The 26,765-nt window shown below is 42.8% G+C and overlaps 1 protein-coding gene across 5 annotated transcripts in view; it reads right to left on the reverse strand.

Annotated features, from left to right (window-relative positions):
- The window catches only part of ctnnd2 (catenin delta 2), a 1,121,748-nt gene that overhangs the window by 869,795 nt on the left and 225,188 nt on the right, over nucleotides 1–26,765 (reverse strand). For all 5 annotated transcript variants that reach the window (XM_033017096.1, XM_033017092.1, XM_033017086.1 and 2 more), the window contains exon 3: nucleotides 5,938–6,071. In XM_033017096.1, the coding sequence (XP_032872987.1) occupies nucleotides 5,938–6,071 (134 nt within the window). The remainder of the gene's footprint in view (nucleotides 1–5,937; nucleotides 6,072–26,765) is intronic.

Consider the following 26,765-nt stretch of genomic DNA (forward strand, 5'->3'; position numbering starts at 1 on the left):
CTATAAATTGTTCTTAGTGTGTCGATGAGTGGCAGAATCTGGGAACGTTGATGTGGAGAAACAGTGACAAGGACAATTAGTAGGGAGTGGGATTGCTCAGATTGCTCGGTGAACCGACATAAACTCCATGGATTAAAATGACCTCTTTCTATGCCATAAGGAAATATATGGTATATAACCAAAGCGCTCAATAACCATTTTGTCAAATCCATACTCCCTTCTGTCTCAGAACAATCCATTCCCTTTGATCCTTCCTAGTTGCTTGGGATACCTTCTTCAACACACCATAACTAGGATAATGCTGGAAAATGTCTTCATTTATATTCTTGGAACAGCTCTTGCAGTCTCCTGTTATGTTGAAGGAAAGTCTTATATTATTCTAACATAGCCTTCCTAATCTCCGCTACTTCATCTGAAGTATCTAGTTATATTTGCTTTTTGTATCTAATTTTCTCATAACGCTATTTCTCATAATTATAAGCAATTTCATGTCTTAATCACAAAGGCTTTTGAAAATAATGTGGTTCTTTAGATTGCTTATAATAGCATCTTCTAAATCAGTGGTGTAGACAATACTAACAGTATAATTCTATCTTGATATCAGTGCCTAGGATATGTGATTGAAATAAATTAAATTGAGAACCAGCCTACATTATGCTCCTACATTTTCTACACATCAAGCAAGGTTCAAAGACAGGATAGTGTTCACGAACAATACAAAAGCTAAAATTCAAATGGCCGCACGACGGATTCTCTTCAATGTAAAGGATCAAGAGAATGACAAACTGTGCTTCAAAACAAACCAAGAGCTATTTCCACTGGCAGGGAAGTCAAGAAATCTTAAAATTGGAACCAGGGTGTTCAAGAGTGATCTCAAGCATCACGTTTTCTGCCTAAAGAACAATGGCAATACAAATTCTCTCCTCCAAAATCCTACTGAGACTGGGACTGGAAATTTAAAACAGATTGACACATTTTGTAAAGCAAGCAAAGGAGAGTAATAGATGTTAAGTTTCACAGTATCCAACTAAATGGCAGCAACGTCTTCAGGAATGAATGGCCTGGAATGACAGCCTCAAATATCGAGGAAAAGATCAATTCTGCAGCTGTCTTTTCCTTGATATGAACCACTTCTAGATCAAATTATCTGCTTTACTTGGATCACAGCCAATTTCAATCCATCTTTCTAATCATGGTCAGGCCTGAGTGGTAAAACATATCTGACATTCCTTTGGAATGTAATTTAGGTAGGTGCTGCACAGCCAAGTAATTGCTGACCAGTGTAAATTAGTACTCTTGAAGTAAAGGGAATAAAATGTCACACAGTTGCTGTATTTTGTTCAAATTTATTCATGTTCACCAACATGTGATTATTCTTAGAGAAGCAAACACCGTGGAGAACCAGAGTCTTTAATTAGCAGCAAATTGGAGCTTTGCTTCCAGCATACAAATAATGGCCAGTTGAGTCACATTCCACAGCCAAACCCGTACTCATGCAGCCGTGTTCCAAGTTTAAGTCTAAATCTCCCAGTCTGATCAGTGATCAGTGATATTTAATGTTTGGGACGAGAACTCCAATTTCTCCTGACTCTTGCACAAATTGCTCCAGTAAATGGTCATATTTCCTTCTCAGCATCCGATAATTCTCATATGTCAGTGTTCGCTCCAATACACTCTCATCCCATTAATATTGGTAAAGCCCACCACTGATCCAACCAGGAGACGAACTTTGAGTTCTGGAGCTACATCAAGGAGCAGTGGTCCCACCACTGCAAGCAGGCATTGCAAAGGCATATCATTACATCCAGAATGTCCACTGAAGCTCATGGAGAGAATGGAGCAGCTGGGCTTGTACATTCTGCAGTTTAGAAGGATGAGAGGGTATCTCATTGAAACATATAAGATTGTTATGGGTTTGGACACGCTAGAGGCAGGAAACATGTTCCCGATGTTGGGGGAGTCCAGAACCAGGGGCCACAGTTTAAGAATAAGGGGTAAGCCATTTAGAACGGAGACGAGGAAACACTTTTTCCTCACAGAGTTGTGAGTCTGTGGAATTCTCTGCCTCAGAGGGCAGTGGAGGCAGGTTCTCTGGATACTTTCAAGAGAGAGCTAGATAGGGCTCTTAAAAATAGCGGAGTCAGGGGATATGGGGAGAAGGCAGGAACGGGGTACTGATCGGTGATGATCAGCCATGATCACATTGAATGGCGGTGCTGGCTCGAAGGGCCGAATGGCCTACTCCTGCACCTATTGTTTATTGTCTATATTGTCTATTGGAATCATCAACTCAGTGATTTTACTTTTTGGTAATTAAGGCACATTCATGTGTGGAAATCGATTGCCCTGGTAACATTAACATCTTGCAAGAAGTTTATCTCAAGCTACTGGGCCATTTAATGAATTTATCAAAATGAATTTTGTTTATTGCTATTAATAACCAGTTTTTCTCTTCCACAAAATCAATTCTTGATTAAAGTGGGAAAGGAAATTGGTGAGGGCATTGACCCTGAGGTGGGGCTTTGCACATGCTTTCTGGATATTAGCTACTAAACCATTTAAATGTTTGTAGTTATATTGCTAGAACTCGCTAGAATTTAGAAGATTGAGGGGGGATCTTATAGAAACGTACAAAATTCTTAAGTGGTTGGACAGGCTAGATGCAGGAAGATTGTTCCCGATGTTGGGGAAGTCCAGAACAAGGGGTCACAGTTTAAGGATAAGGGGAAAATCTTTTAGGACCGTGATGAGAAAAACATTTTTCACACAGAGAGTGGTGAATCTGTGGAATTCTCTGCCACAGAAGGTAGTTGAGGACAGTTCATTGGCTATATTTAAGAGGGAGTTAGATGTGGCCCTTGTGGCTAAGAGGATCAGGGGGTATGGAGAGAAGGCAGGTACAGGATACTGAGTTGGATGATCAGCCATGATCATATTGAATGGTGGTGCAGGCTCGAAGGGCCGAATGGCCTACTCCTGCACCTATTTTCTATGTTTCTATATACTGTCTTTCTATCCTTTGCAGCCAACTTAGGTTTGAAGACACACTTTAATGTAGATTACACACCTGCCAACTCATGCACAGCAAGATAGCACAGCCAGTGATGAAGTTAAACTTGTACAACCGTTTACTATGAATGAAGTTTAAAGGAGACATTGGTCAGGGAAGATAGTGCAAATCAGTGGATGCAAAATATCCTATAATGGTGGCACAGCATCTTCCCCAACATCTGGAACAATCTTCCTGCATCTAGCCTGTCCAACCCCTTCAGAATTTTGTACGTTTCTATAAGATCCCCCCTCAATCTTCTAAATTCTAGCGAGTACAAGCCGAGTCTATCCAGTCTTTCTTCATATGAAAGTCCTGCCATCCCAGGAATCAGTCTGGTGAACCTTCTCTGTACTCCCTCTATGGCAAGAATGTCTAGAGAGGAAGGGAAAGCAGCAGGGCCACCAGAATAGTAGTAAAAGAATGTCAATAGTAAGGAAAGCAAACGCAATGCTAGCATTTACTTCAAGAAGGCTAGAATACAAAACCGGGAATGTAATGCTGAGGCTTTATACGGCACTGGTCAAGGCCGCATTTAGAGTGTCGTGAGCAATTTTGGGCACCATATCAGAGGAAGGATGTGCTGGCTCTGGAGAGAGTCCAGGGGAGGTTTACAAGAATGATCCCAGGAATGAGTGGGTTAACATATGATGAGTGTTTGACGGCACTGGGCCTGCACTTGCTGCAGTTTGGATGAATGAGGGGGGCCTCATTGAAATGTACCAAATAGTGAAAGGCTTGCACAGAGTGGATGTAGAGAGGACATTTTCATTAGTGGGAGAGTCTAGCACTTCACAACTACCTCATTATTAACTCAGAATTAAAGGACGTTCCTTTAGGAGAGGGTCAGAGGGTGGTGAATCTGTGGAATTCTTTGCCACAGAAGGCTGTGGAGTCCAAGTCAATGGATATTTTTAAGGCAGAGGTAGATAGATTCTTGATTAGTACGGGCATCAGGGGTTATGGAGAGAAGGCAGGATAGAAACATAGAAACATAGAAATTAGGTGCAGGAGTAGGCCATTCGGCCCTTCGAGCCTGCACCGCCATTCAATATGATCATGGCTGATCATCCCACTCAGTATCCCGTACCTGCCTTCTCTCCATACCCCCTGATCCCTTTAGCCACAAGATCCACATCTAACTCCCTCTTAAATATAGCCAATGAACTGGCCTCGACTAATGGGGTTGGGAGGGAGAGATAGATCAGCCATGATTGAATGGTGGAGTAGACTTGATGGGTTGAATGGCCCAATTCTTCTCCTATCACTTACGACCTTATAAGATGGTGGCTATAATGTGTATACACCAGGGTAGGGAGGGGGCAGTGGAAATAGCATGGGGCCGATAAAGGGGGCATTCCTTGAAAAATCAGAATTCAATGGTCATGCCATTGGGTTGCAAGATATCCACCAACACCCCCTCCCGCACAAAGATAGTTCCTTTAATACTCTTCAGTTGACTGTCATCTTTTTTTGACAGAAGTTTGCGAACCATACAGCAGAGATCAAAAAACCCAAGATTAAAAGTGAAATTGCAGAAGTCCAGTAAAATGTCAGCTATTAAACAATTCTGCCACCATCTATCAAAATGTTTTGCCACTTTCCCTTCAATGTAAATCATTGTTATCTATTTGCCATCCTTTGGTCAATCTAGAGGATTTATTATTGCAATCTCCCTGTGCTGTAGTTGCAGATATTGTCACTTACATGACATTTGAGTCAGAAACCAGCAATAGATCATTCCACTGCTGTGAATAAGCAAAAATCGTTTCTATAATTCAACGTCTTCAAAATTATGTGCATTGGAAGATATGCCTCACATTGTATATAACGTTATTGTAACTAAAATATCCATTACACTCGAACATCTGCAATACTGGTTCACAGGAAATTGACAATGGAACCTCATAACACAAGAAACTGTTTAGTGCATTCCATACGTTCGGCAGTTTCCTTCGGCTTTTGGTATGTTAAAGTTGAAGGATACCAGAAACACAAATAATATTCTTTTTCAATAAAAAAAATTGTAAGAGATTCAGTCCCCTGAAGGATATATTCGCAAATTCACATCCACACAGAAATCAAAGTGAATCTGAAAACCATTAAAAAAAATAAACCTAATCTCATCTAGGTTTATTTTTCCAGAACATCCAGAACAAAACAGTTAATTTCCAGAGGTTTTATTCACATAGCTTGAAAACAAAAATACCAACTCATTAGAAAGCATTGTGATATAAATATCTTTCTGTGCATGCTGATGAACAAAATGGCCTGCTGCATTTCTGAAGCAAAAATCACAATAAGGATTTGTTCATACTTGCTGATTGGAACTAACAGTCAAACAGTCACTTCTCAACATGAAAGCATTTATCCACTATATTTAGCAGTTCCAATGCATTCCTGGGGAGCATTAATCCCCAAACGTTCTTCCCCAAACCAGTTTATTGGTTGTCCAAAACATCCATCGTTACAACAGCCATCTTCCAATACCAATTAGTAACTAAACAGACACTACATTGTCCTGGTGGATGAATTCTGAGGATCAGTCAGATAGCACCTGCCATCCCACCACTCCCGAATATTTTTGTAACCAATAAACAGGTGTGTACCTAGAAAATTAATGTCCCTTTTTGTTTTATAAAATGGTGCATGCAGTAACATCCTCAATATTAATTTTTATTCATTATCAACTCCAGGACGTTCACAGCAGATCAGCAACTCTGGCCAAATAACCCAGTTTTTTAAATAATACCTTCGTACCAGACAGTCATGAGATTGGGATTTGCTTATCATTTTCAATCCATCTCTGTCAAAAGACTCCAAGGACACACACACAGTTTGGCACTTGGTATGATGCACATTTAAGGAGGTTAAACCAGAGCACCTACCTGTTCCTTGACTGAAGCCAGAATAGCAGAAGTGGTCTCTGGCTCAGAGCCATCTCCATTAGAAGCAGTCAGCATTGGGCTCAGCAAGTTGTTTTTTTCAGATGCAGATGGCTGCTCTGGAACTGGCATAACTCCTGCATATTTCCGAACAGAACGGGACGAGGAAGAGAAATGGGAACAAAAAATAATACGTTAATATAACTGGCATATACCTACATGATTACATGTTGCTCAACAGATACATGCTTTCATTTACACACCACAAAAGCATTCTCCCATATTACTGAGTCGCTGCCTCAAAAAGGCTGGCAGCATCATCAAAGACCCACACCATCCTGGCCACACACTCATCTCCCTGCTACCTTCAGGTAGAAGGTACAGGAGCCTGAAGACTGTAACGTCCAGGTTCAGGAATAGCTACTTCCCCACAGCCATCAGGCTATTGAACTCAACTGAAACAAATCTCTGAACATTAATAGATCATTATCTGTTTATTTGCACTTTAGCTGCTTATTTATTCATGTGTGTAAATATTTATATAATGGTATATGGACACACTGATCTGTTCTGTATTCATGCCTACTATGTTCTGTTGTGCTGAAGCAAAGCAAGAATTTCATTGTCCTATCTGGGACACTTGACAATAAACTCTCTTGAATCTCGATTCTCCTCCACCATTGAGTGCAGGTAGATGGGACTAGGGGAGAATAAGTGTTCGGCACGGACTAGAAGGGCCGAGTTGGCCTGTTTCCGTGCTGTAATTGTTATATGGTTATCTTATATGTTATATGGTTATATTGTCTTCTATGTCTTTTCATTTATTTACTTTCCTCTTTGGTGCATTTTTTGCCACATCTCAAGGACTTGTTGGTACCTCATAAAATGAATTCTCCAATTTTAGGTAATGACCAACCTCCCCATCCCCCATTCTTCTCCTCCACCAGCCCCCCCCCCCCCCCCATGCCCGCATGAACGTACTTATCCCCCCCCCCCCTCTCTAGTCCCCTTCCACCTACATTCCTTCCACTAGTTCCATAATTTGCATCCTTTTGTCTCACATATTGTCGTTTTATTTCTAGCCTTGGACCAACCATCTGCCTACCAAACCACCCCCCCTCCCTCCCCCTCACAATAACCACCTGCTACTTGCCAGGCTTTCTACTGCATCTCCTTTCTTCCAGCTTTCTCTCCCACCTTCCACAATCCTTCTGAAGAAGGGTCCCGACCCAAAACGTCACCTAAACATCTTCTCCAGAGATGCTGCCTGACTCACTGTGTTACTCCAGCACTTTTTCTCTTTAGTTAGAAACAAGCATTGCAGTTCCTTGTTTCTACTAAAATAGAAGATATTGTTGACAGTGAAGATGTTATCAAGAATTATTGTGGAATCTTGTTATGTTGGTCAACATGAGTGAATGGCAAATGGCATGTTGGCCTTTATAACAAGATGAATCGAATATAGGAGCAAAGAGGTCCTTCTGCAGTTGTACAGAGCCCTAGTGAGACCACACCTGGAGTATTGTGTGCAGTTTGGGTCCCCTAATTTGAGGAAGGACATTCTTGCTATTGAGGGAGTGCAGCGTAAGTTTACAAGGTTAATTCCCGGGATGGCGGGACTGTCATATGCTGAGAGAATGGAGCAGCTGGGCTTGTACACTCTGGAGTTTAGAAGGATGCGAGGGGTTCTCATTGAAACATATAAGATTGTTAAGGGCTTGGACACGCTAGAGACAAGAAACATGTTCCCGATGTTGGGGGTCCAGAACCAGGGGCCACAGTTTAAGAATAAGGAGTAAGCCATTTAGAACAGAGATGAGGAAACACTTTTTCTCACAGAGAGTGGTGAGTCTATGGAATCCTCTGCCTCAGAGGGCGGTGGAGGCCGGTTATTTTGATACTTTCAAGAGAGAGCTTGATAGGGCTCTTAAAGATAGCGGAGTCAGGGGATATGGGGAGAAGGCAGGAACGGGGTACTGATTGGGGATGTTCAGCCATGATCACATTGAATGGCTGGGCTGGCTCAAAGGGCCGAATGGCCTACTCCTGCACCTATTGTCTATTGTCTATTGTCTATTCAATGGAAGGGCTCTGGGAAGTGCTGTAGAGCAGAGGGATCTAGGAGGTCAAGTACATGAAAGTGTTGTCACAGGTCGGTAGAATGATGAAGGCAGCATTTAGCATGTTGGCCTTCAGCTGCCAGGCTATTGAATATTGGGTATTATCTTACTGTTGTATAACACATTGGCAAGTTCTCACTAGGAGTATTATGTTCAGTTTTGGTCATCCTGCAACAGGAAGGATGCCTTTAAGCTAGAAAGAGTGCAGAGAAGCGATATGAGGATGTTGCCAGGATTCAGTGGCGTGAGCTACAGGGGGTGGTTGGGCAGGCTAAGATATTATTACTTGGAGCGCATGACTTGAAGCCATCACTGCCGGCCCGCGGCCAACTTCTACTGCGGGCCCGGCGTGGACTTAACATCACCCCTGGAGGGGGAGCTTCGACCGCCGGCCCTGCAGTCTACGGTGCTTCTGGCTGCGGCGGAGACTTTAAATCTCGACTGCCGGCCTGCGGCCTACACCATCTTAAAGCCGCGGTCTCCGGTGAGGAAGAGCCGATCCTGGACTGACTCTGGACTCTGGTCCTGTACACGGGGGGGAAATGGAGGAGGACTGGCCAAATGTTTGTGCCTTCCACCACAGTGATGAATGCTGTGGTGGATGTTTGTGTTACAGTTTTATTGTGTGTTCTTTATTATTGTACTACTGCTGACAACCCAAATTTCCACCAACCCTGGTTGTGTGGCAATAAATTATATCTATCTATCTATCTATCTATCTATCTATCTATCTATCTATCTATCTATCTATCTATCTATCTATCTATCTATCTATCTATCTATCTATCTATCTATCTATCTATCTATCTATCTATCTATCTATCTATCTATCTATCTATCTATCTATCTATCTATCTATCTATCTATCTATCTATCTATCTATCTATCTATCTATCTATCTATCTATCTATCTATCTATCTATCTATCTATCTATCTATCTATCTATCTATCTATCTATCTATCTATCTATCTATCTATCTATCTATCTATCTATCTATCTATCTATCTATCTATCTATCTATCTATCTATCTATCTATCTATCTATCTATCTATCTATCTATCTATCTATCTATCTATCTATCTATCTATCTATCTATCTATCTATCTATCTATCTATCTATCTATCTATCTATCTATCTATCTATCTATCTATCTATCTATCTATCTATCTATCTATCTATCTATCTATCTATCTATCTATCTATCTATCTATCTATCTATCTATCTATCTATCTATCTATCTATCTATCTATCTATCTATCTATCTATCTATCTATCTATCTATCTATCTATCTATCTATCTATCTATCTATCTATCTATCTATCTATCTATCTATCTATCTATCTATCTATCTATCTATCTATCTATCTATCTATCTATCTATCTATCTATCTATCTATCTATCTATCTATCTATCTATCTATCTATCTATCTATCTAGTGTGTTCTTATAGAGGTTTATAAAATCATGAGGGGAATAAATGGGGTAAATGCACAGTCTTTTTCCCAGATTAGGGGAATCAAGATAGGCCAATTCACTGGATGAATTTAAAAGAGATTGTGGGCCTGTCCCACTTAGACAATAGACAATTGGTGCAGCAGAAGGCCATTCAGCCCTTTGAGCCAGCCCCGCCATTCAATGTGATCCTTGTTGGACTACCTTCAGCTCCTGAAACATCAACCATCTCTTTGTCTCCACAGATGCTGCCTGACCAGTTGTTTTTTTGTTCCAGATTATTGCATCCACAGTCTCTTGTGTTCACCAGGTTAATTCCCAGGATGGCGGGACTGTCATATGTTGATAGAATGGTGCCACTGAGCTTGTATACTCTGGAATTTAGAAGGATGAGAGGGAATCTTATTCAAACAAATAAGATTATTAAGATTGTTCCCGATGTTGGGGGAGTCCAGAACCAGGGGTCACAGTTTAAGAATAAGGAGTAAGCCATTTGGAATGGAGATGATGAAAAACTTTTTCACACAGAGAGTTGTAAGCCTGTGGAATTCTCTGCCTCAGACGGCAGTGGAGGCCGGTTCTCTGGATGCTTTCAAGAAAGGGCTGGACAGAGCTCTTAAAGATAGCGGAGTCAGGGGATATGGGGAGAAGGCAGAATTGTGGATGATCAGCCATGATCACATTGAATGGTGGTGCTGGCTCGTAGGGCTAAATGACCTACTCCTGCACCTATTGTCTATTATCTATTGACTATCCTGATAACCCATCCTCTCTTTGTGGCTATTACATTGCTTCATGCACCATAAACCTATTATTTTCTGCAGTAAACTTTCATGTGGCACTCAAAATGCAGAGTATATCCGCCATCAACATTATAAAAGGACCATCTGGTTTGTTATTTTGTTTCTGATATTATTTGTTTCCACGTGTATTTAAACTTGCTAATCTTGGTTCAAGTCACAGAAGTAGCTGGAATGGTACTGCAAATGCTAAAGGATATTTTGAAGATTTTGAGGCTTTTGTGCAAATGCATTAAGGGAATTCCCCTTGCAATAAAGCATGGGTGGAAAACTCAGCCAAGGGTGCGCAGGAGGATTAAAGAGAAGAAACACACTTTGTAGGAGGCCACACTAAATCTGTGGCATTCAAGGAATAACTTGACCTGAACTCTGCAAGGATCAGTGAGATTTTTACTGTTTGCTAAGGATAATCTCATTGAAAATGTCCACTTAGTGAATTCAAAAGCGAATTTTCAGAGCATGAACTGCATCGACACTAGCTGTTTGGCAACCTTAGCAATGAAATATTACATATATGGCTCCTTTCTGGATGGAGCTGAAGGTAGTTGTGACACCTCATGGCTCAACATCTACTCATGAATAGAATGTCCACTGAGATGCTGCATTCTGAGTGGGTTGACTACATTTCAGTTCCTGGCCAAATACCAGCGGGTTTTGCAAGAATTACTGGTGCCATTACTTAGCAGACACTATGATACGATACAATCCAATAGAGCTTTATTTATCCCTGGAGGGAAACTGATAACTGATCTGCCAACAGTCATAAGATACATTAAATTAAAGTGGCGAGTGGAAAGGATTGGGGATCTGCAAAATTTGGCGTGGGGGGGGGGGGGGGGGGGGGGGGGGGAGTCAGAGGAGCATCCTCCCCTCCAAGACCACATCCAGTGAATCCAACTCCAACACCGCCCCCAGGATGGAGCCAGCCTTCCTGATGAGCTTGTTAAGCTGACAACACATCAGCTCAGCGCTGCACTGGAAATAGAGAAATTCCACTCACACAATGTTCAGTGGATATTTTACCAGAACCTGCATCATGTCGATGACTGGAATTTGGCAGTTTGTAGCAACCTGCTATGCTAGATGGATTTGTGCAAACACCAGCAACCAAATGGCAGCCATTGAGTGACGTGGCTCTTGATTTTGATGAGCAATCCACATTGAGCCAAATGTCTTGCAGGGAAGGTCATTGAAAGGAAATGTGATTCAATAAGTCGTTAGAATCCACGAACAACAGCTCTGCTGGCTGAACCACCTTGGAAGACAGAGCTTGAGAGAGAACATGAAGCTCACTGTTTGACCTGGTTTTACAAAATGTTAAATGGTCAGCTCGACATAGATTACAAAACCTACACCAAACCCAAACCAATTAGGAGCAGACAAGGGCATTCGATCCAATTTGTGATCCCAGCTACAAAGACAGATGTGTACAGCAATTCGTTCTTCCCCCGCACAATTAAAGCACGGAATAATCTTCACCCAACTATAGTTACCCAACCAGATGCAACTAACTTTATGGTAGCTCTTTCTTCCCAATAACCCTTTCTGGCTTAAGTCCTCCCTTCACCACCTCCAGTTTAAATTCCATTTGGAATATTTTGGAGGACCAAGAATCCAAGAACGAAGATAGAATTGAGCAAGAATTGAGGAAGGTGCTTTGAACTGGGGCTTCAGCGTTGATGCCTGCCATAATATCTGCAAAGATCATTACAAAAAAGTGAGAATATAATTCATACACATTAAGGATATGCAGGGATAACCATCCCTCTCCTGAAATTGACCAGTTGTTTGCTATCCTGTTCAACAAAACAGTAGATATCATGCAATCTATTTGAGTTGCATAGCTGGCAGCATGCGCACATTGTTCTGTGTATGTGGTGTGTACATCACTGCCATGTGTGCAAATGTAGGGGGGGAAGTATACAATTTTACTTCGGAGTCACGTGAGTGACTACGTGAAGAACCCGCTCAGTGCGCAGGCGCGGCATTACGCCAGCAGTGCAACAGCGGCTGCCACGGGAGTTAGGCTGTCCCGTTACAGGATGAACCGGACCGTCAGGTGAGTACCCTGAGGTTGGGTTTTCTTTTACAGGTGAGCCTTTTTCTGCTTGTGTTTTTTACAGGCAGAGAAAAAGGCTCTGGATAAAACTGTCCCCCGTTTTCCCGTCGGGGAGGGGGGCAGCAACAGGCGGTAGGAGCGTTACCCGGTGTTCCGTAATTCCCCGACACCGTGCCGAGGCCAGCCCGCTAGTACCTGAAGCAGCGGGCTGGATGCATAGCCACTCGAGAGGCATCCGGCAGGTGTTCCCGATGTCGGACGGGATGTCTCTCCACCCGCACGGGGGGAGAGAGAGCCGCCTGAGCCGCTGGAGCGACTCACGGAGCAGGTGCCTGCGAGACGCGCTGCTTGAGGGGCGCTCTCGCATCTACAAGGCACAAGCTCCAGAAGAACCTGTCCCCCGCTCGACTCCAGCGGAGGAGCGTTCCATTGCAGGGGGGGCAGCAACAGGCGGTAGGAACAATTACCGGTCGCTCCGCTATCCCCATCACCGCGCCGAGCCCAGTCCCGCTAGTGCCTGAACTGCGGGCTGGATGTCTAGCCATCCGAACAGGCATCCAGCCGGTGGCGTCCGATTCGTCGGACGGGGACATGTCTCCACCTAAATGGAGGAGAGACAGCCGCCTGAGCTGCATCCAACAGCAATTGGAGCAGCTCCAGCGAGATGCGCAGAAAGAGCGCTCTCGCGGAGGGAGGTCAGGCACCCCCTCCACAGTGCCTCATGCACTGCCCTCTGCTCCCTCATTACTGGAGGCTAGCATTGGTGACCAGGGCTGGGCTGGTCTGGAACAGGGGCAGGCGGACGAATTCGGGAGTATGCCAGGGGTGCAGGAACATGAAGAGCTGTTGGGTGTGATGGACCGCTTGTAGCAACCCCACGGGTTGGAGCACCGCTGGAACCAAGAATGGCGGCCAGCATCAACCATTACTGGAAAAGGTGCTCGCTGAGGTGCTGAAACAACACAGCACCAGAAAACGGTGAGGCCCTCAAAGTAAAAAGTGTTAACAGCCAAATCTGGGGGCATGTGGGTCACACATCCAGACCCAAGAACTCAAGCTACAGCGGATCCTAAGGATCCTGACGTCAGCCATCACAGCCTTTGCTCGTTCCGTGGAAACCACGGAGATGGATACCTGCCAGCAGGATGTGCTGGCATTAATGTGTACCACACAATTTGAGATCAACAATCTCCGGAGGGAAACATAAGACCTGCCCTCAATCCCAAATTTGCTGGCTTGTGTAAAGCCCCAGCTGCGGAGACGGACGCGCTGCTATTTGGGAAAGATTTCAATAAAAACTGAAGGAGATGCAGGAAGCATCAAAAACCTTCGGCCTAATGAGGGCAGGCCCCGGGACGAGCAAACCAAGACCTCCGATACCCAAGTGGCAGCACCCCACGGCATCCACCAGTCGACGTCCGCAATATGGGATTGGTGAACGCTTGGGGTCCGCACATTATCCCCAAAGATCTTTCAGATCAGGGCCCGCAGCGGACCCTCTGGAAAATGCGCCTCCCCCCAACATCGCCAGCACGTCAGAACAAAATCTTCAGGAAAATGAAGAAACAGAATCGCCAATAACCATGGAGGTAGGTGGGTCTGGTCCCTACCAGCATATAGAGAATAAGGGTGCTTTATTAACAGGGGGGAGATTACACTTGTTTAAAGAAGCATGGGGTATGGTCACGAGTGACAAGTATATACTCAACAACATTACAGGATATAAAATACAATTCATGTCAGAAAAAACGCCGCCAGTTCAACAATGGCCCCAAAGGGTATTTCTCCCTCCGTCAAAGAGAAACGTGAGGGACAAGCTGAACTGGTGAGACTTATCACAAAGGGGGTCATCGAAAAGACCAAACATGAACCTTTGGAAATTGTATCGAATATATTCACTAAAACCAAAAAAGATGGTGTCTGTCGCATCATCATTGACTTAACATCACTAAACAAATTTGTTAAGTATATACATTTCAAAATGGAGACATATGTTACTGCCAAACAACTGAATTCCAAAGGACACTTCATGGCAAGCATTTATCTTAAAGATGCTTACTATCTAGTACCCATATACAAGGATCATCGCAGATACCTAAAATTTATCTGGATGGTACAAAACATTGCCCTATGGGCGAACTTCAGCCCAAGATCATTCACCAAAATATTGAACCCAGCCATGGCAATACTAAGAAAACAAAAACATATTGTCATGGCATATCTGGAGGATATTCTCATAGTAGGGAAAACGATGGAATTGGCTGTGGCAGCAGTATCAGCTACAATACAGCTCCTCGAAACTCTGGGGTTCGTCCTACATCCAGATAAATCTAAGTTGAAGCCATCCACTATCATGGACTACCTGGGCTTCACAATTAACTCAGTCCATATGACTGTTACCTTGCCAAAGGCAAAAATGGTTGAATTAGCACAATCATGCAACAAATTAATGGTCAACGAGCGACCAACTATTCGACAAGTAGCAAGAGTAATTGGGGAAATGGTAGCAGCATTTCCGGCTACACAATTCGGACCTTTGCACTATCAAAAAATTTACAGAGAGCAAAGGTACGGGCAATAAAACGACATACAGGTCACTATGATCGTGTCATGAACTTACCCACTGAAGCAATATCAGAGCTACAGTGGTGGGCAAAAAACGTTTGGCATAGTTTCAGCCCTATCTTTATCACTAACCCTACTTTAGTTATTCAAACAGATGCCAGTGCTCAAGGCTGGGGAGCGACTAACTCCATATCCAGCACAAGTGGTAGATGGACTAAACTAGAGTCATCATTACTACTTACACTGGGCATTAACTATCTAGAAGGTACACAAAATTGCTGGGGAAACTCAGCGGGTGCAGCAGCATCTATGGAGTGAAGGAAATAGGCGACGTTTCGGGCCGAAACCCTTCTTCAGACTGATCTATCTAGAGGGCTATCTGGGATAACTATCTAGAGATGTTGGGCGCCTTTTATGGTTTAAAAGCATATGTATCTAATATGCAGCACTTGCATGTTCGGTTACAAATTGATAAATACTACGGTGATGGCTTATATTAACCATATGGGTGGCATAAAATCATTATCATGCGACAAATTGGTCAACATGATTTGGCAATGGTATGTGGAAAGACATATTTGGCTATCAGCTACTTACCTACCAGGTAAGCTAAACACCCATGCCATAAGAAAATTAAACGCCTGGGTTGCAAGTTTGAACAGACCTTACCTGGAACTGGGATTGTCCAAACAAACCATCACCACCATGTCGGCATCCCTTCGAACATCCACCAAGAGGCAGTACTTAACCAGCATCAAAAAAGGGAGAAGTACTGCCAGGAAACATGGACAACATACGCAACAGCTACAGCCACCAACATACTGGAGTTCCTGGCCATCTACACCACGATGTAGGGATCAGCTACAGTGCCATCAACACAGCGCAGAGTGCTCTTTCTGCTTATCTCAAACCAGCGGCAGGACAACAGGCGATGGGATCCCATCCACTGGTGGTAAAACTGATGAAGGGCATTTACAATATCAAGCCCTAAGCCCAGGTATACCCATATTTGGGATATCAGTGTGGTCCTGACATATCTCAGGGAATGGCCACCAGCCAGATCCCCCGGCCTCGAGCAAGCTACACTAAAGACGCTTAGGTTGATGGCACTTGTATCCGCTCAGAGGGTCCAGTCACTACACCTATTGCGACTGGACAACATGATCACAGCTCCAGACCAGATCTGTCGTTATCCAGCGACTGGTCAAACAGAGCAGACCAGGAACACCTAATCCAGTCGTGGCTTACCCACCAGAACCACGGTTATGTGCCATGACCTACCTACTATCCTACATAGACACAACCAGAATATTCGAGGGAGATGAAAAGCCTTGTGGGTCAGTCACAAAAACCTTATGGTGGGGTACGAGCCAAACCATTGCGAGATGGCTCAAGCAGGTGCTAGAAACTGCTGGGGTAAACACTAACATGTACAAATTTTATTCCACCAGGGCAGCATCCATGTCGATGGCTAAAGAATGGACATGCCTATACACCACATCCTGGCTACAGCAGGATGGTGGGAAGGGAAAAGACCGTTCAGAAATTTTATAATAAGCCGTTGGCAAAACCTGGTTTATTTGCAGTAAAGATTTACGAACTGCAAATATTTAATTTAAGCCCAGGGGAGCAACTTAATTCTTTGTTGTTATTGTTTAAAAAATACCATTGTGTTTTTCTACAAATAGACTCATTGGTTCATTACGATAACACTTCCTCCCTCAAGAACTTCGGCAGTGAGTGAAATGAAACTGTTACACGGTTTGAAATCACAGAGCTTTGAAATCTTCACGTAGTCACTCACGTGACTCCGAAGTAAAATAGTAAGATTAAACGAGAACTTACCAGTTTGAAGTTTGATCTGTATTTTATGAGGAGTTACGATGAGGGATTACGTGCCCTCCGCTCCCACCCTCATTATATGGATCAAACTAATAAATTGATGTCTCCTTATCTTTACTATGTTTACTTCAAAATAACTGTGTCTATCTGTGATTCCACACCGCTGCTTGGAAGTATGCCGCGCCTGTGCACTGAGCGGGTTCTTCACGTAATCCCTCATCGTAACTCCTCATAAAATACAGATCAAACTTCAAACTGGTAAATTCTCGTTTAATCTTACTATTTTAAGGACAAACCCTGCCTAATAAAGACTCTTGGTCGGTGAGTGAGCAATGTCTGAAGCTAAATATGCAATTGGTTTAATAATGGCATTCAGTAACCTTGATCACTTGCGGAATGTGATAGAAGTTGCAGCACTACATTCACTTTAGTGTTAATGCCTCTGTCCCACTTAGGAAACCTGAACGGAAACCTCTGGAGACTTTGTGCCTCACCCAAGGTTTCCGTGCGGTTCCCGGAGGTTTTTGTCAGTCTCCCTAATGGTCGAAAGTGGTTTCCGCTTCTTCTATGTTCCAAGAAGAAACGGACTATTGGCACTGACTTTGTGGGCTTGGTTCCATCTCCCTGGGGCCATAACTGGAGAGTTCCTGCAATCCTTCAGATGCTGAATCCCTTTACCATTTCCCATCTTTCCATTGGGATTTGAATACAATGTCCAAATACTTTGGAGACTGATCTCTTCCATTCCGTTCTATTCTCTATAACTTATCAGCCCAGTTTCACATGTGGAATGATTGGTAGCATCTGCTCCAGTCACAATGGACTCTCTCTGCAGAGAGTGCAGGCTAGATTTAAGACTGCAAGACTACAGCTAGACTTTGTCACTCATGATATTACCCCTTTGTTGATGTGCCCAGCCAATTAATTGTTCAGTTATTGTTAGTGACCAAAATCAATCAAATGAGTGAGCAGCAATTAGTTTGATGATTCTGGCAAAGTCCAGTACTCTCAATTGGAACTGACTCTCAATTAGAACTGACTCTTTGAAGCTGTGCGTTAAAGGTGACAAGAGTACAACTTTTGTTAGATTATCCACATGGACACAGAGTAAATGAGGTTCTGTTACTGTAAAGTTCAAGGCGTTTGTATTTGAAAGAAAACCATCCATATACACAGGCCACCCCAGATGTCTGCATCGACTGGAGGTGATATGACCTTAGATTATATAAATGGCAGGCAAACATGGAACTGAAACAAATTGCTTTTATTTGGTCTCTGACTGACTATATCTTGAGGGTTTGAACAACAAATCAATCAGTCTGTGTAAAATTGAAGGCTTTGACAAGGGTGGAATTGCATGCAAGGAACAATAGTAGAGAACTCTACAGAAATGTAGAAAAATTGATCTAAAACAGCTGTTGATAGAAGAGAGAGCCAGAATTAGATAGGGCCTGATCATTGGCCCTTCATATGGTCTACTCCTGCACCTATTGTCTATGTTTCTATGTTTCAGAAAATGATGATCCAAGAAAGGCGACCTAAAAATATTTGTCTTTGGCATCTATCTTTTTGTTTAACAGTTAACGCCATGAGATCACTCTTGCCTACACTTCAGTGAAGCTGCAAGACAGAATCTCTGCTGATATTGCAGTCCCTTAGCTCTGCACCTCGTTTTGTGCAGCATCAGCCAAATGTTTGTGTTCAGGTCCCTAGAGTCCAAGTGGCATGAAGCACACATTGGTGCACATAATTTGAATGGTTTGATTTGCAAGTTTAAGTACATAGATTCAATCCTACTGCATTCATGGGGCTGAAACTAAAGATGCCTAATCACTCAACTGATGTTTGTTGAAGAAGGATCTATTCTTGGATTCTGGAAAGGTCAGTTCCCGATTGTCAGAAACAATGAAAAACTGAGGCAACACCTCGTAAGGCAGAAGAAATTGTAAGAGTACAGACAAATAACATTTTGTTGTAATTCTTTTGAATTTTCCATAGACATTCTTCTCTTCTCACACCATCATTACAGCCATCGAACACGATGTCATGTATTTATAGTAACAAGCTTTCAAAATCTGATTATGGTGCAACATTTAAAAGATATCACCATTTCAAAATTGTGCAGAATGCAGTATTTATTTTGGGTTTTGTCATAAAATTATTTTCAACAGGGAAGATTTTTGTTCTCTCATCTCCACAGGAAGATTAATTAGCTTGCTGAGATAGGTAATCCCAGCTGCTTTTATCTGTAGCACCCACATAATGACAATGCACTAGCAAATGTCAGCAAATACATGTTCAGGTATTTGGTGTTGCAGGCTATCGGTCAATCGGAATGATACTGATGCAATTCTCCAGGACGACACGGTGGCGAAGCGGTAGAGTTGCTGCCTTACAGCGCTTTCAGCACCTGAGACCCGGGTTCAATCCCGATTACGGAGTTTGAACCTTCTCCCCATGACCGCAGGGGTTTTCTCTGAGATCTTCGGTTTCCTCCCATACTATAAAGACGTACAGGTTTGTAGGTTAATTGGCTTGGTATCAATGTAAAAATTGTCCCTAGTGTGTGTAGGATGGAAACATAGAAACATAGACAATAGGTGCAGGAGTAGGCCATTCAGCCCTTCGAGCCTGCACCGCCATTCAATATGATCATGGCTGATCATCCAACTCAGTATCCTGTACCTGCCTTCTCTCCATACCCCCAGATCCCTTTAGCCACAAGGGCCACATCTAACTCCCTCATAAATATAGCCAATGAACTGGCCTCAACTATCTTCTGTGGCAGAGAATTCCACAGATTCACCACTCTCTGTGTGAAAAAAGTTTTCCTCATCTCGGTCCTAAAAGATTTCCCCCTTATCCTTACACTGTGACCCCTTGTTCTGGACTTCCCCAACATCGGGAACAATCTTCCTGCATCTAGCCTGTCCAACCCCTTAAGAATTTTGTAAGTTTCTATAAGATCCCCCCTCAATCTTCTAAATTCTAGCGAGTACAAGCCGAGTCTATCCAGTCTTTCTTCATATGAAAGTCCTGACATCCCAGGAATCAGTCTGGTGAACCTTCTCTGTACTCCCTCTATGGCAAGAATGTCTTTCCTCAGATTAGGAGACCAAAACTGTACGCAATACTCCAGGTGTGGTTTCACCAAGACCCTGTACAACTGGAGTAGAACCTCCCTGCTCCTATACTCAAATGCTGTTAATGTGCGGGGATCGCTGGTCAGCACAGACTCGGTGGGCCGAAGGGCCTGTTTCTGCACTGTGGCTGGAATCTAAACCAAACAGAATACTATTTGTTGGTGCAATATTTAAAGTGATTCTGAAGATCCATTGATGGTAATTTAAAGTGTGTACCAGCAGGTTAGACTAATAACCATGCTTTTGTGAGCCTATCCCACTCCAAGGTGCACTCTGAGAATTCCTCTGCACTCTGCACTCTGAGAATTCATAGGTCAGCATGATTTCTGCAACAGCCTCTAATATGGTCAGCAGCAGAAAGACTCCACTAAACCATCGATCTGTCGCTGGGCTACAGGAAGTCATGCAAAGGCAATTTCTCTCCACTAAAATATTACATTACACGTCAATGCCCATTGAGTGCAAGTTACACTTCAGTGAAAACAAGTGTTCTGTGATAATTCATTTTCATCTCAACAAAATGTAAGTGTTGTTTCATTCACAATGTGTTCTATGCTGATCTGACCAATCCTCTGATTTTAGTTGTGTTAGGTTCCTGCCATTCGAGTTCTCCCATTGATATTTTACAAATATAATTTAACTAATTATAACTAAACCGTATGAAGTGTATTTTTAAGGATGCCTATATTCTTCAGTGGTGGTGAATGTTTTAAAAATAGTTCAGATGGACACAAAATGCTGAAGTAACCTGGAGGGTCAGGCAGCATCGCTGGATAGATGCAATGGTTCAGTATGATCTATAATAAATATCATTTATTTAGTTCTGAAATTTATTTGCAAACCTATCATCCACAATATGGAACTGCATTACACAGATAAAACTCAATTAAAGCTGTTCATTCATAATATCTCACCTGTGGATTCATTTAAGGGTCTGAATTTAGTACTTGTTTCAGTGTTACGTTTTTTTAAATCATTTTATTGATTATGTAATGATTTACAATACAAACCATAATTGTCGAGGGGGATTGTTGAAGGAACATTTCAGCCTAGGTAGCTCTTGGTTATCACACAATCCCCAAGACTAGATTGCAGGCACATTACCAGAGATCTAATTTGTTTTTAAATTATGTTTTATTGCCTCAAGTTATAGCAGTACCAGTCATTGAGCAGCCCGCAGTCACTTGAAACAAATATTTCCAAATAAACATCTACAGAGAGACTAAAAGTTTGTATTTATGTAGCCATGATCATATTGAATGGCGGTGCTGGCTCGAAGGGCCGAATGGCCTACTCCTGCACCTGTTGTTTCTTGTCTACTGTCTATTTTGTATTATGAATGAACAGCTTTAATTAAGTTTTATCTGTGTAATGCAGTTCCATGTTGTGAATGGTAGGTTTGCAAAGTAATTTCATAACTAAATAAATTATATTTATTATAGATGGTATTTTGTTGGTTCATATGTTTTATCATTAATGTTTTATTATTATTAATGTTTAGTGTTTTCAGAGTCATTCGGAACTGTCACTGTATGTCATGTTGTTACATGTGGGCGGAGCACCAAGGCAAATTCCTTGTATGTGAATACTTCGCCAATAAACTTACTTACTTATTGTCCCATTGTATGACTTTTTATAAGCTAGAGCACCACAGGTAATTAGGTACTTGTAGAAGCTCACTCTCCGCTGCAGGGAGGAAACGTGGCCCACCGAGTCCACACTGATTAGCGATCCCCGCACTCGAACTATCCTACAAACTAGGAACAATTTACAATCTTTACCAAAGTCAATTCACCTACAAACCTTAACGCCTTTGGAGTGTGGGAGGAAACCGGAGTACCCGGGGAAAACCCATGAGGTCACGGGGAGTACGTACAAACTCTATACAGACAGCAGCCGTAGTTAGGATCGAACTCGGGTCTCTGAAACTGTGAGGCAGCAACTCTACTGCTGAGCCATATTATATAAATTAATTTTGGGCATAGAAACATAGAAAATAGGTGCAGGCGTAGGCCATTCGGCCCTTGGGCCTGCACCGCCATTCAATATGATCATGGCTGATCATCCAACTCAGTATCCTGTACCTGCCTTCTCTCCATACCCCCTGATCCCTTTAGCCAACTGCACAGGACATATATGTATATATATTTACTGGCTACCAATTATATAACAGATATTTAGTTCCATTGACCCTAAAGGAGTAGAATATTGTGTGCACAAGAGATCATAGATGCAATACTGCTTGTTATGTCCTGTCAGTTAACATGAATTTCAGCTTCATGGTGGATATACGTGGATATACAGAGGCGTTGCTGAAATAAAGGATGGTCTATATTGGAAAGGGCCATCAGAAGCCGGCATCACTGATTGGAATTGCTGATCAAATGGGCCCTGAATGCTGGAATAATTTTCATCCTAATTAACTGTCAGTTAAAAAGGAACGTGGATGAAAATTGTCCTAGGCAAATATCCAAAACAAAAGCTGTGGGGCATCAAAAGAATGAATCATGCAATCATAAAGAAAGCGGAAGATTGAGGAAAGCACCGTGCAGAATGATAAAGCACAGGGGAGGAGACCAGATGTTGCAGATGGAACAGTCACATTCAATCCACAAGAAGACCATTGAATGCGACTGCTGCAACCTAGCACAACCTTCCTCATCACCATTGTGGACGAGAGAAAAATATGTTGCATGCAAGAATTGTAGGCATCTGTGATGTACCTAGGCGAGAGGCCTGATCTTATTATGCAGTAGCTTGGGCTACATTTTATTTAAGCAATCACATATACATGCCATCTGCACAGTTGGAGATATGCAAGATTTTTTATGCTGTTTTAAAAAATATGAACTCATAATTTCTGTCTTTGTGCATTGTGACTAGCTTGAGACAGAGCAATAGTTCACACTGGCATTTAGATTAAATTTGACCTTCCATATTATTAACTTTAAAACCAATGGGGGTGATTTTAATTTGCTATGCCCCTTAATAAGGAAGTGGGGAGTGCCTAATCTTCTGCTTGGCGCAAACTTGATTTAAGCAATGATGCTTTAGAGACATCTCAGTAGCCTGGTCTGGAGTGCTATACCCCTGATGATATAATGTGTAAATTAGACTCTATTCCCAATATTTATCAATCAATAGTCAATATGCTTTATTTGTCACGTATGCAAATGCACAGTGAAATTATTTTTGCATATATTACACATGTGGGCGGGCGTCAACATTCTCTGCGCCATTATTTAAAGTCCAAAGTCCAGTCGGCCCACATGTCAAACTGGAGCAGTTTCTGCGAACCGACGTCCCTCTCCTCTCCTAGACCGGCCATCTTTGTGGCCCGGGGTGCTGGAGGCATTAACGCAGTTCACCCTCCTACCAGTACTTGCCCCTCTCCCTCCTCTCTCCTGTATCCCAATTCTCCTCCTGCTCTGTGGATTTTCCTGGTTCTGCCAGCCCCATGCCAATTGCCAGTCCAAACTTCTCTCCTTTGCCCAAGATGTATCTTGCTTCTGGTCATCAGCAAATAACATTGGAGTTACTGCCAGATATCTGCCAGCCTTTCAATCAGGCTCACTGTCAGGTGCAAAATAGTGAATATAATAGAATCAGGAGATCCCCTCACGTCAGTTACACGTTGCTTCAGCACAGACTTGCTCAATCCTAATATCAGGGCCTGAGACCGTGGGATCAGGGGAGAGGTGGGAGAGGGGGAGGGAACTGGAGAAGTCGGGTGCGAGGGGCAATGACTAGTTTTGGTGTCTTTTCACACCTCACCGCAAGGCAAGATGCAAACCAGCTGGAATGGAGGTGAGAGAGTACACCAAAACTCCATCACCAAAAACCCAACTGGGCAAGTAGTCTAGGAATATTTTTTCTGTTGCGTAGAAATTTGCCAAAATAAATTCATAAGAAATTCATGCAGAGAGTAGGAGTGAATGGGTCCTTTTCAGAATGGCAGGCGAATGGATGTTAGGAGGTTGCAGGGTGACCTGGACAGGTTGAGTGAGTGGGCAGAAGCATGGCAGATGCAGTATAATATAGATAAATGTGAGGTTATCCACTTTGGCGGTAAAAACAAGGAGGCAGATTATTATCTCAATGGGGTTGGGTTTGGTTAGGTAAGGGGGAGGTGCAGCGAGACCTGGGCATCCTTGTACACCAGTCACTGAAAGTTGGCGTGCAGGTATAGCAGGCAGTGAAGAAAGCTAATGGAATGTTAGCCTTCATAACAAGAGGATTTCAGTGTGAAGTAAAGAGGTTCTTCTGCAGTTGTATAGGGCTCTGGTGAGACCACATCTGGAGTATTGTGTACAGTTTTTGGTCTCCTAATTTGAGGAAGGACATCTTTGTGATTGAGGCAGTGCAGCGTAGGTTTACGAGATTGATCCCTGGGATGGCGGGACTGTCATATGAGGAAAGATTGAAAAGACTAGGCTTGTATTCACTGGAGTTTAGTAGGATGAGGGGGGATCTTATAGAAACTTATAAAATTATAAAAGGACTGGACAAGCTAGATGCAGGAAAACTGTTCCCAATGTTGGGCGAGCCAGAACCAGGGGCCACAGTCTTAGAATAAAGGGGAAGCCATTTAAGACTAAGGTGAGAAAAAATATTTCACCCAGAGAGTTGTGAATTTATGGAATTCCCTGCCACTGAGGGCAGTGGAGGCCAAATCACTGGTTGGATTTAACAGAGAGTTAGATAGAGCACTAGGGGCTAGTGGAATCAAGGGATATGGGGAGAAGGCAGGCACGGGTTATTGATAGGAGACGATCAGCCATGATCACAATGAATGGCGGTGCTGGCTCGAAGGGCCGAATGGCCTCCTCGTGCACCTATTTTCTATGTTTCTATGAAACATCTGCCAATCTGGTGCAGTATCTTTATTGCTCTTTGTTCTAAACTAGGGACAAAATTATAAAGAATGCTTTGCTGACTATTGACCTTTCAAAATGAACAAACATGCTTGCTTTCCTTCATGCCAATGTGTACCACTAACATATTAAACAATTGATCATGACTTTGGTTAGACGCTGTGAGCAGCAAACCGCAAAACCAAGTAAGCACGAGGGTTTTCAGAACAAAATTATATCTCATTGATATCTCCCGACTTACTCACTTGCTGTTTCACACACAGAAAGGAAGAATGTGCATTTTTAAAGTACCTTTATTGCAATGAAACACACCAAGAAATTCACAGATGCAATATCAAAACTTGGTACTAAGTCTTATGAGGAGGCATAGGAGCAGTTTGTAAGAAGCAGTCTTAAGCAGATTGTAAAATGTCTGTAGCCTCCTTTTTCTCTGGTATTTTATTTTATTCTTCACGTTTCAATTATAATGTTTTATGTTTAATTGTCTACTGTATGTCGTGTTATCCTTGCGAGCAAAGCACCAAGGCTAAGTCCTTGCATGTATACATACTTGGCTAATACAATTTATTCAATTCAATTCAATTCAATTCAGTTGAAAAGGTAGGTTTTCCACTGGTTCTTCCGCATGAGAATAGTGGTTCTTCCATAGGCGAGGGAATTGTCAGATTCATCTCTACCCCATTGGAGTCATTGGACTTTGTATCTGGAACTGACGTGACACCATTGAGGATAAATGGGGATACTGTGGATAGGGTGAGCTGTTTTAAATACCTGGGAGTCCACATCTCTGAGGATATGACATGGACATCACACGCCGCAGCATTCGTGAGTAAGGCAAGGCAGCGCCTTTACCGCCTCAGGCAATTGAGGAAATTCAGAGTGTCTCCGAGGATCCTCCAGTGCTTCTACTCAGCGGTTGTGTAAAGCATCTTGTCCGGAAATATCACGATTTGGTTCGGGAATTGCTCTGCCCAGGACAAGAAGGCTCTGCAGAGAGTAGTGCGTTCGGCCGAACGCACTATGGGAACTTCACTCACTCCCCTGCAGGAACTATACATCAGAAGGTGCAACTCCAGAGCCAATAAGATCATGGGAGACCCCTTCCACCCCTGCAACGGGCTGTTCCAGCTGCTACGGTCAGGCAAACGCCTCCGTTGCCATGCGGTGAGAACGGAGAGGTTGAGAAGGAGTTTCTTCCCAGAGGCCATTAGGACTGTAAACTCCTATCTTACCAGGGACTAACTTTACTGGACCACTACTGCTGTTGTGTGGTGTCTTTTTTAAATTGCTGTTTTTTTCCTTTTTCTTCCCTCCCACAAATATGTAATATGTGAACATGTGATCCTGTTCCATTCTGTTTGTAGTTTGTTTGTTTGTTTTTTTGCACAAAGTCCGCGAGCATTGCCACTTTTCCTTTCACTGCACATCTCGTATGTGTATGTGACGAATAATCTTGACTTGACTTGACTTGACTGTAATACTGTGGACAATATTCTGCACTCTCGTCTCTTCCCTTTGGCTCTACCTATTGTAATTGAGTTTGACGACTGTATTTATGTAAAGTATTTCTGCACTCTTTGGACAGCATTGTACCTCAGTACGTGATGATAATAAACCTTAACTAAACTAAACCTAGGTTTTAAAGAACGCCGTAAAGGAATAGAGAGTAAAATGGAGGCAGAGAGAGGGTAAAGGAAATTCCAAAGAGGGTGCCAACTAATAACGGAAAGATGACAGTGCAGCAATGGCTGCTACTTATTAAGAAAAGATACAAAGTGCTCAAGTAACTCCGGAGGACATGGATAGGTGACATTTCATGTCGGCATCCTCCCAATTGCAAATATCATCCATCCATTCTTGACCGGAAACATTTGCTGCTTACAACATGCTGCTACTGATTCACGGACAGGGTGATGGTTGTGGTGAGAATGAAGCAGGTAGATCAACACATAAAGGTCCTTTTTTTATTT

The sequence above is a fragment of the Amblyraja radiata genome, chromosome 2, assembly GCF_010909765.2.
Source record: "Amblyraja radiata isolate CabotCenter1 chromosome 2, sAmbRad1.1.pri, whole genome shotgun sequence".
Classification (NCBI taxonomy): domain Eukaryota; kingdom Metazoa; phylum Chordata; class Chondrichthyes; order Rajiformes; family Rajidae; genus Amblyraja; species Amblyraja radiata.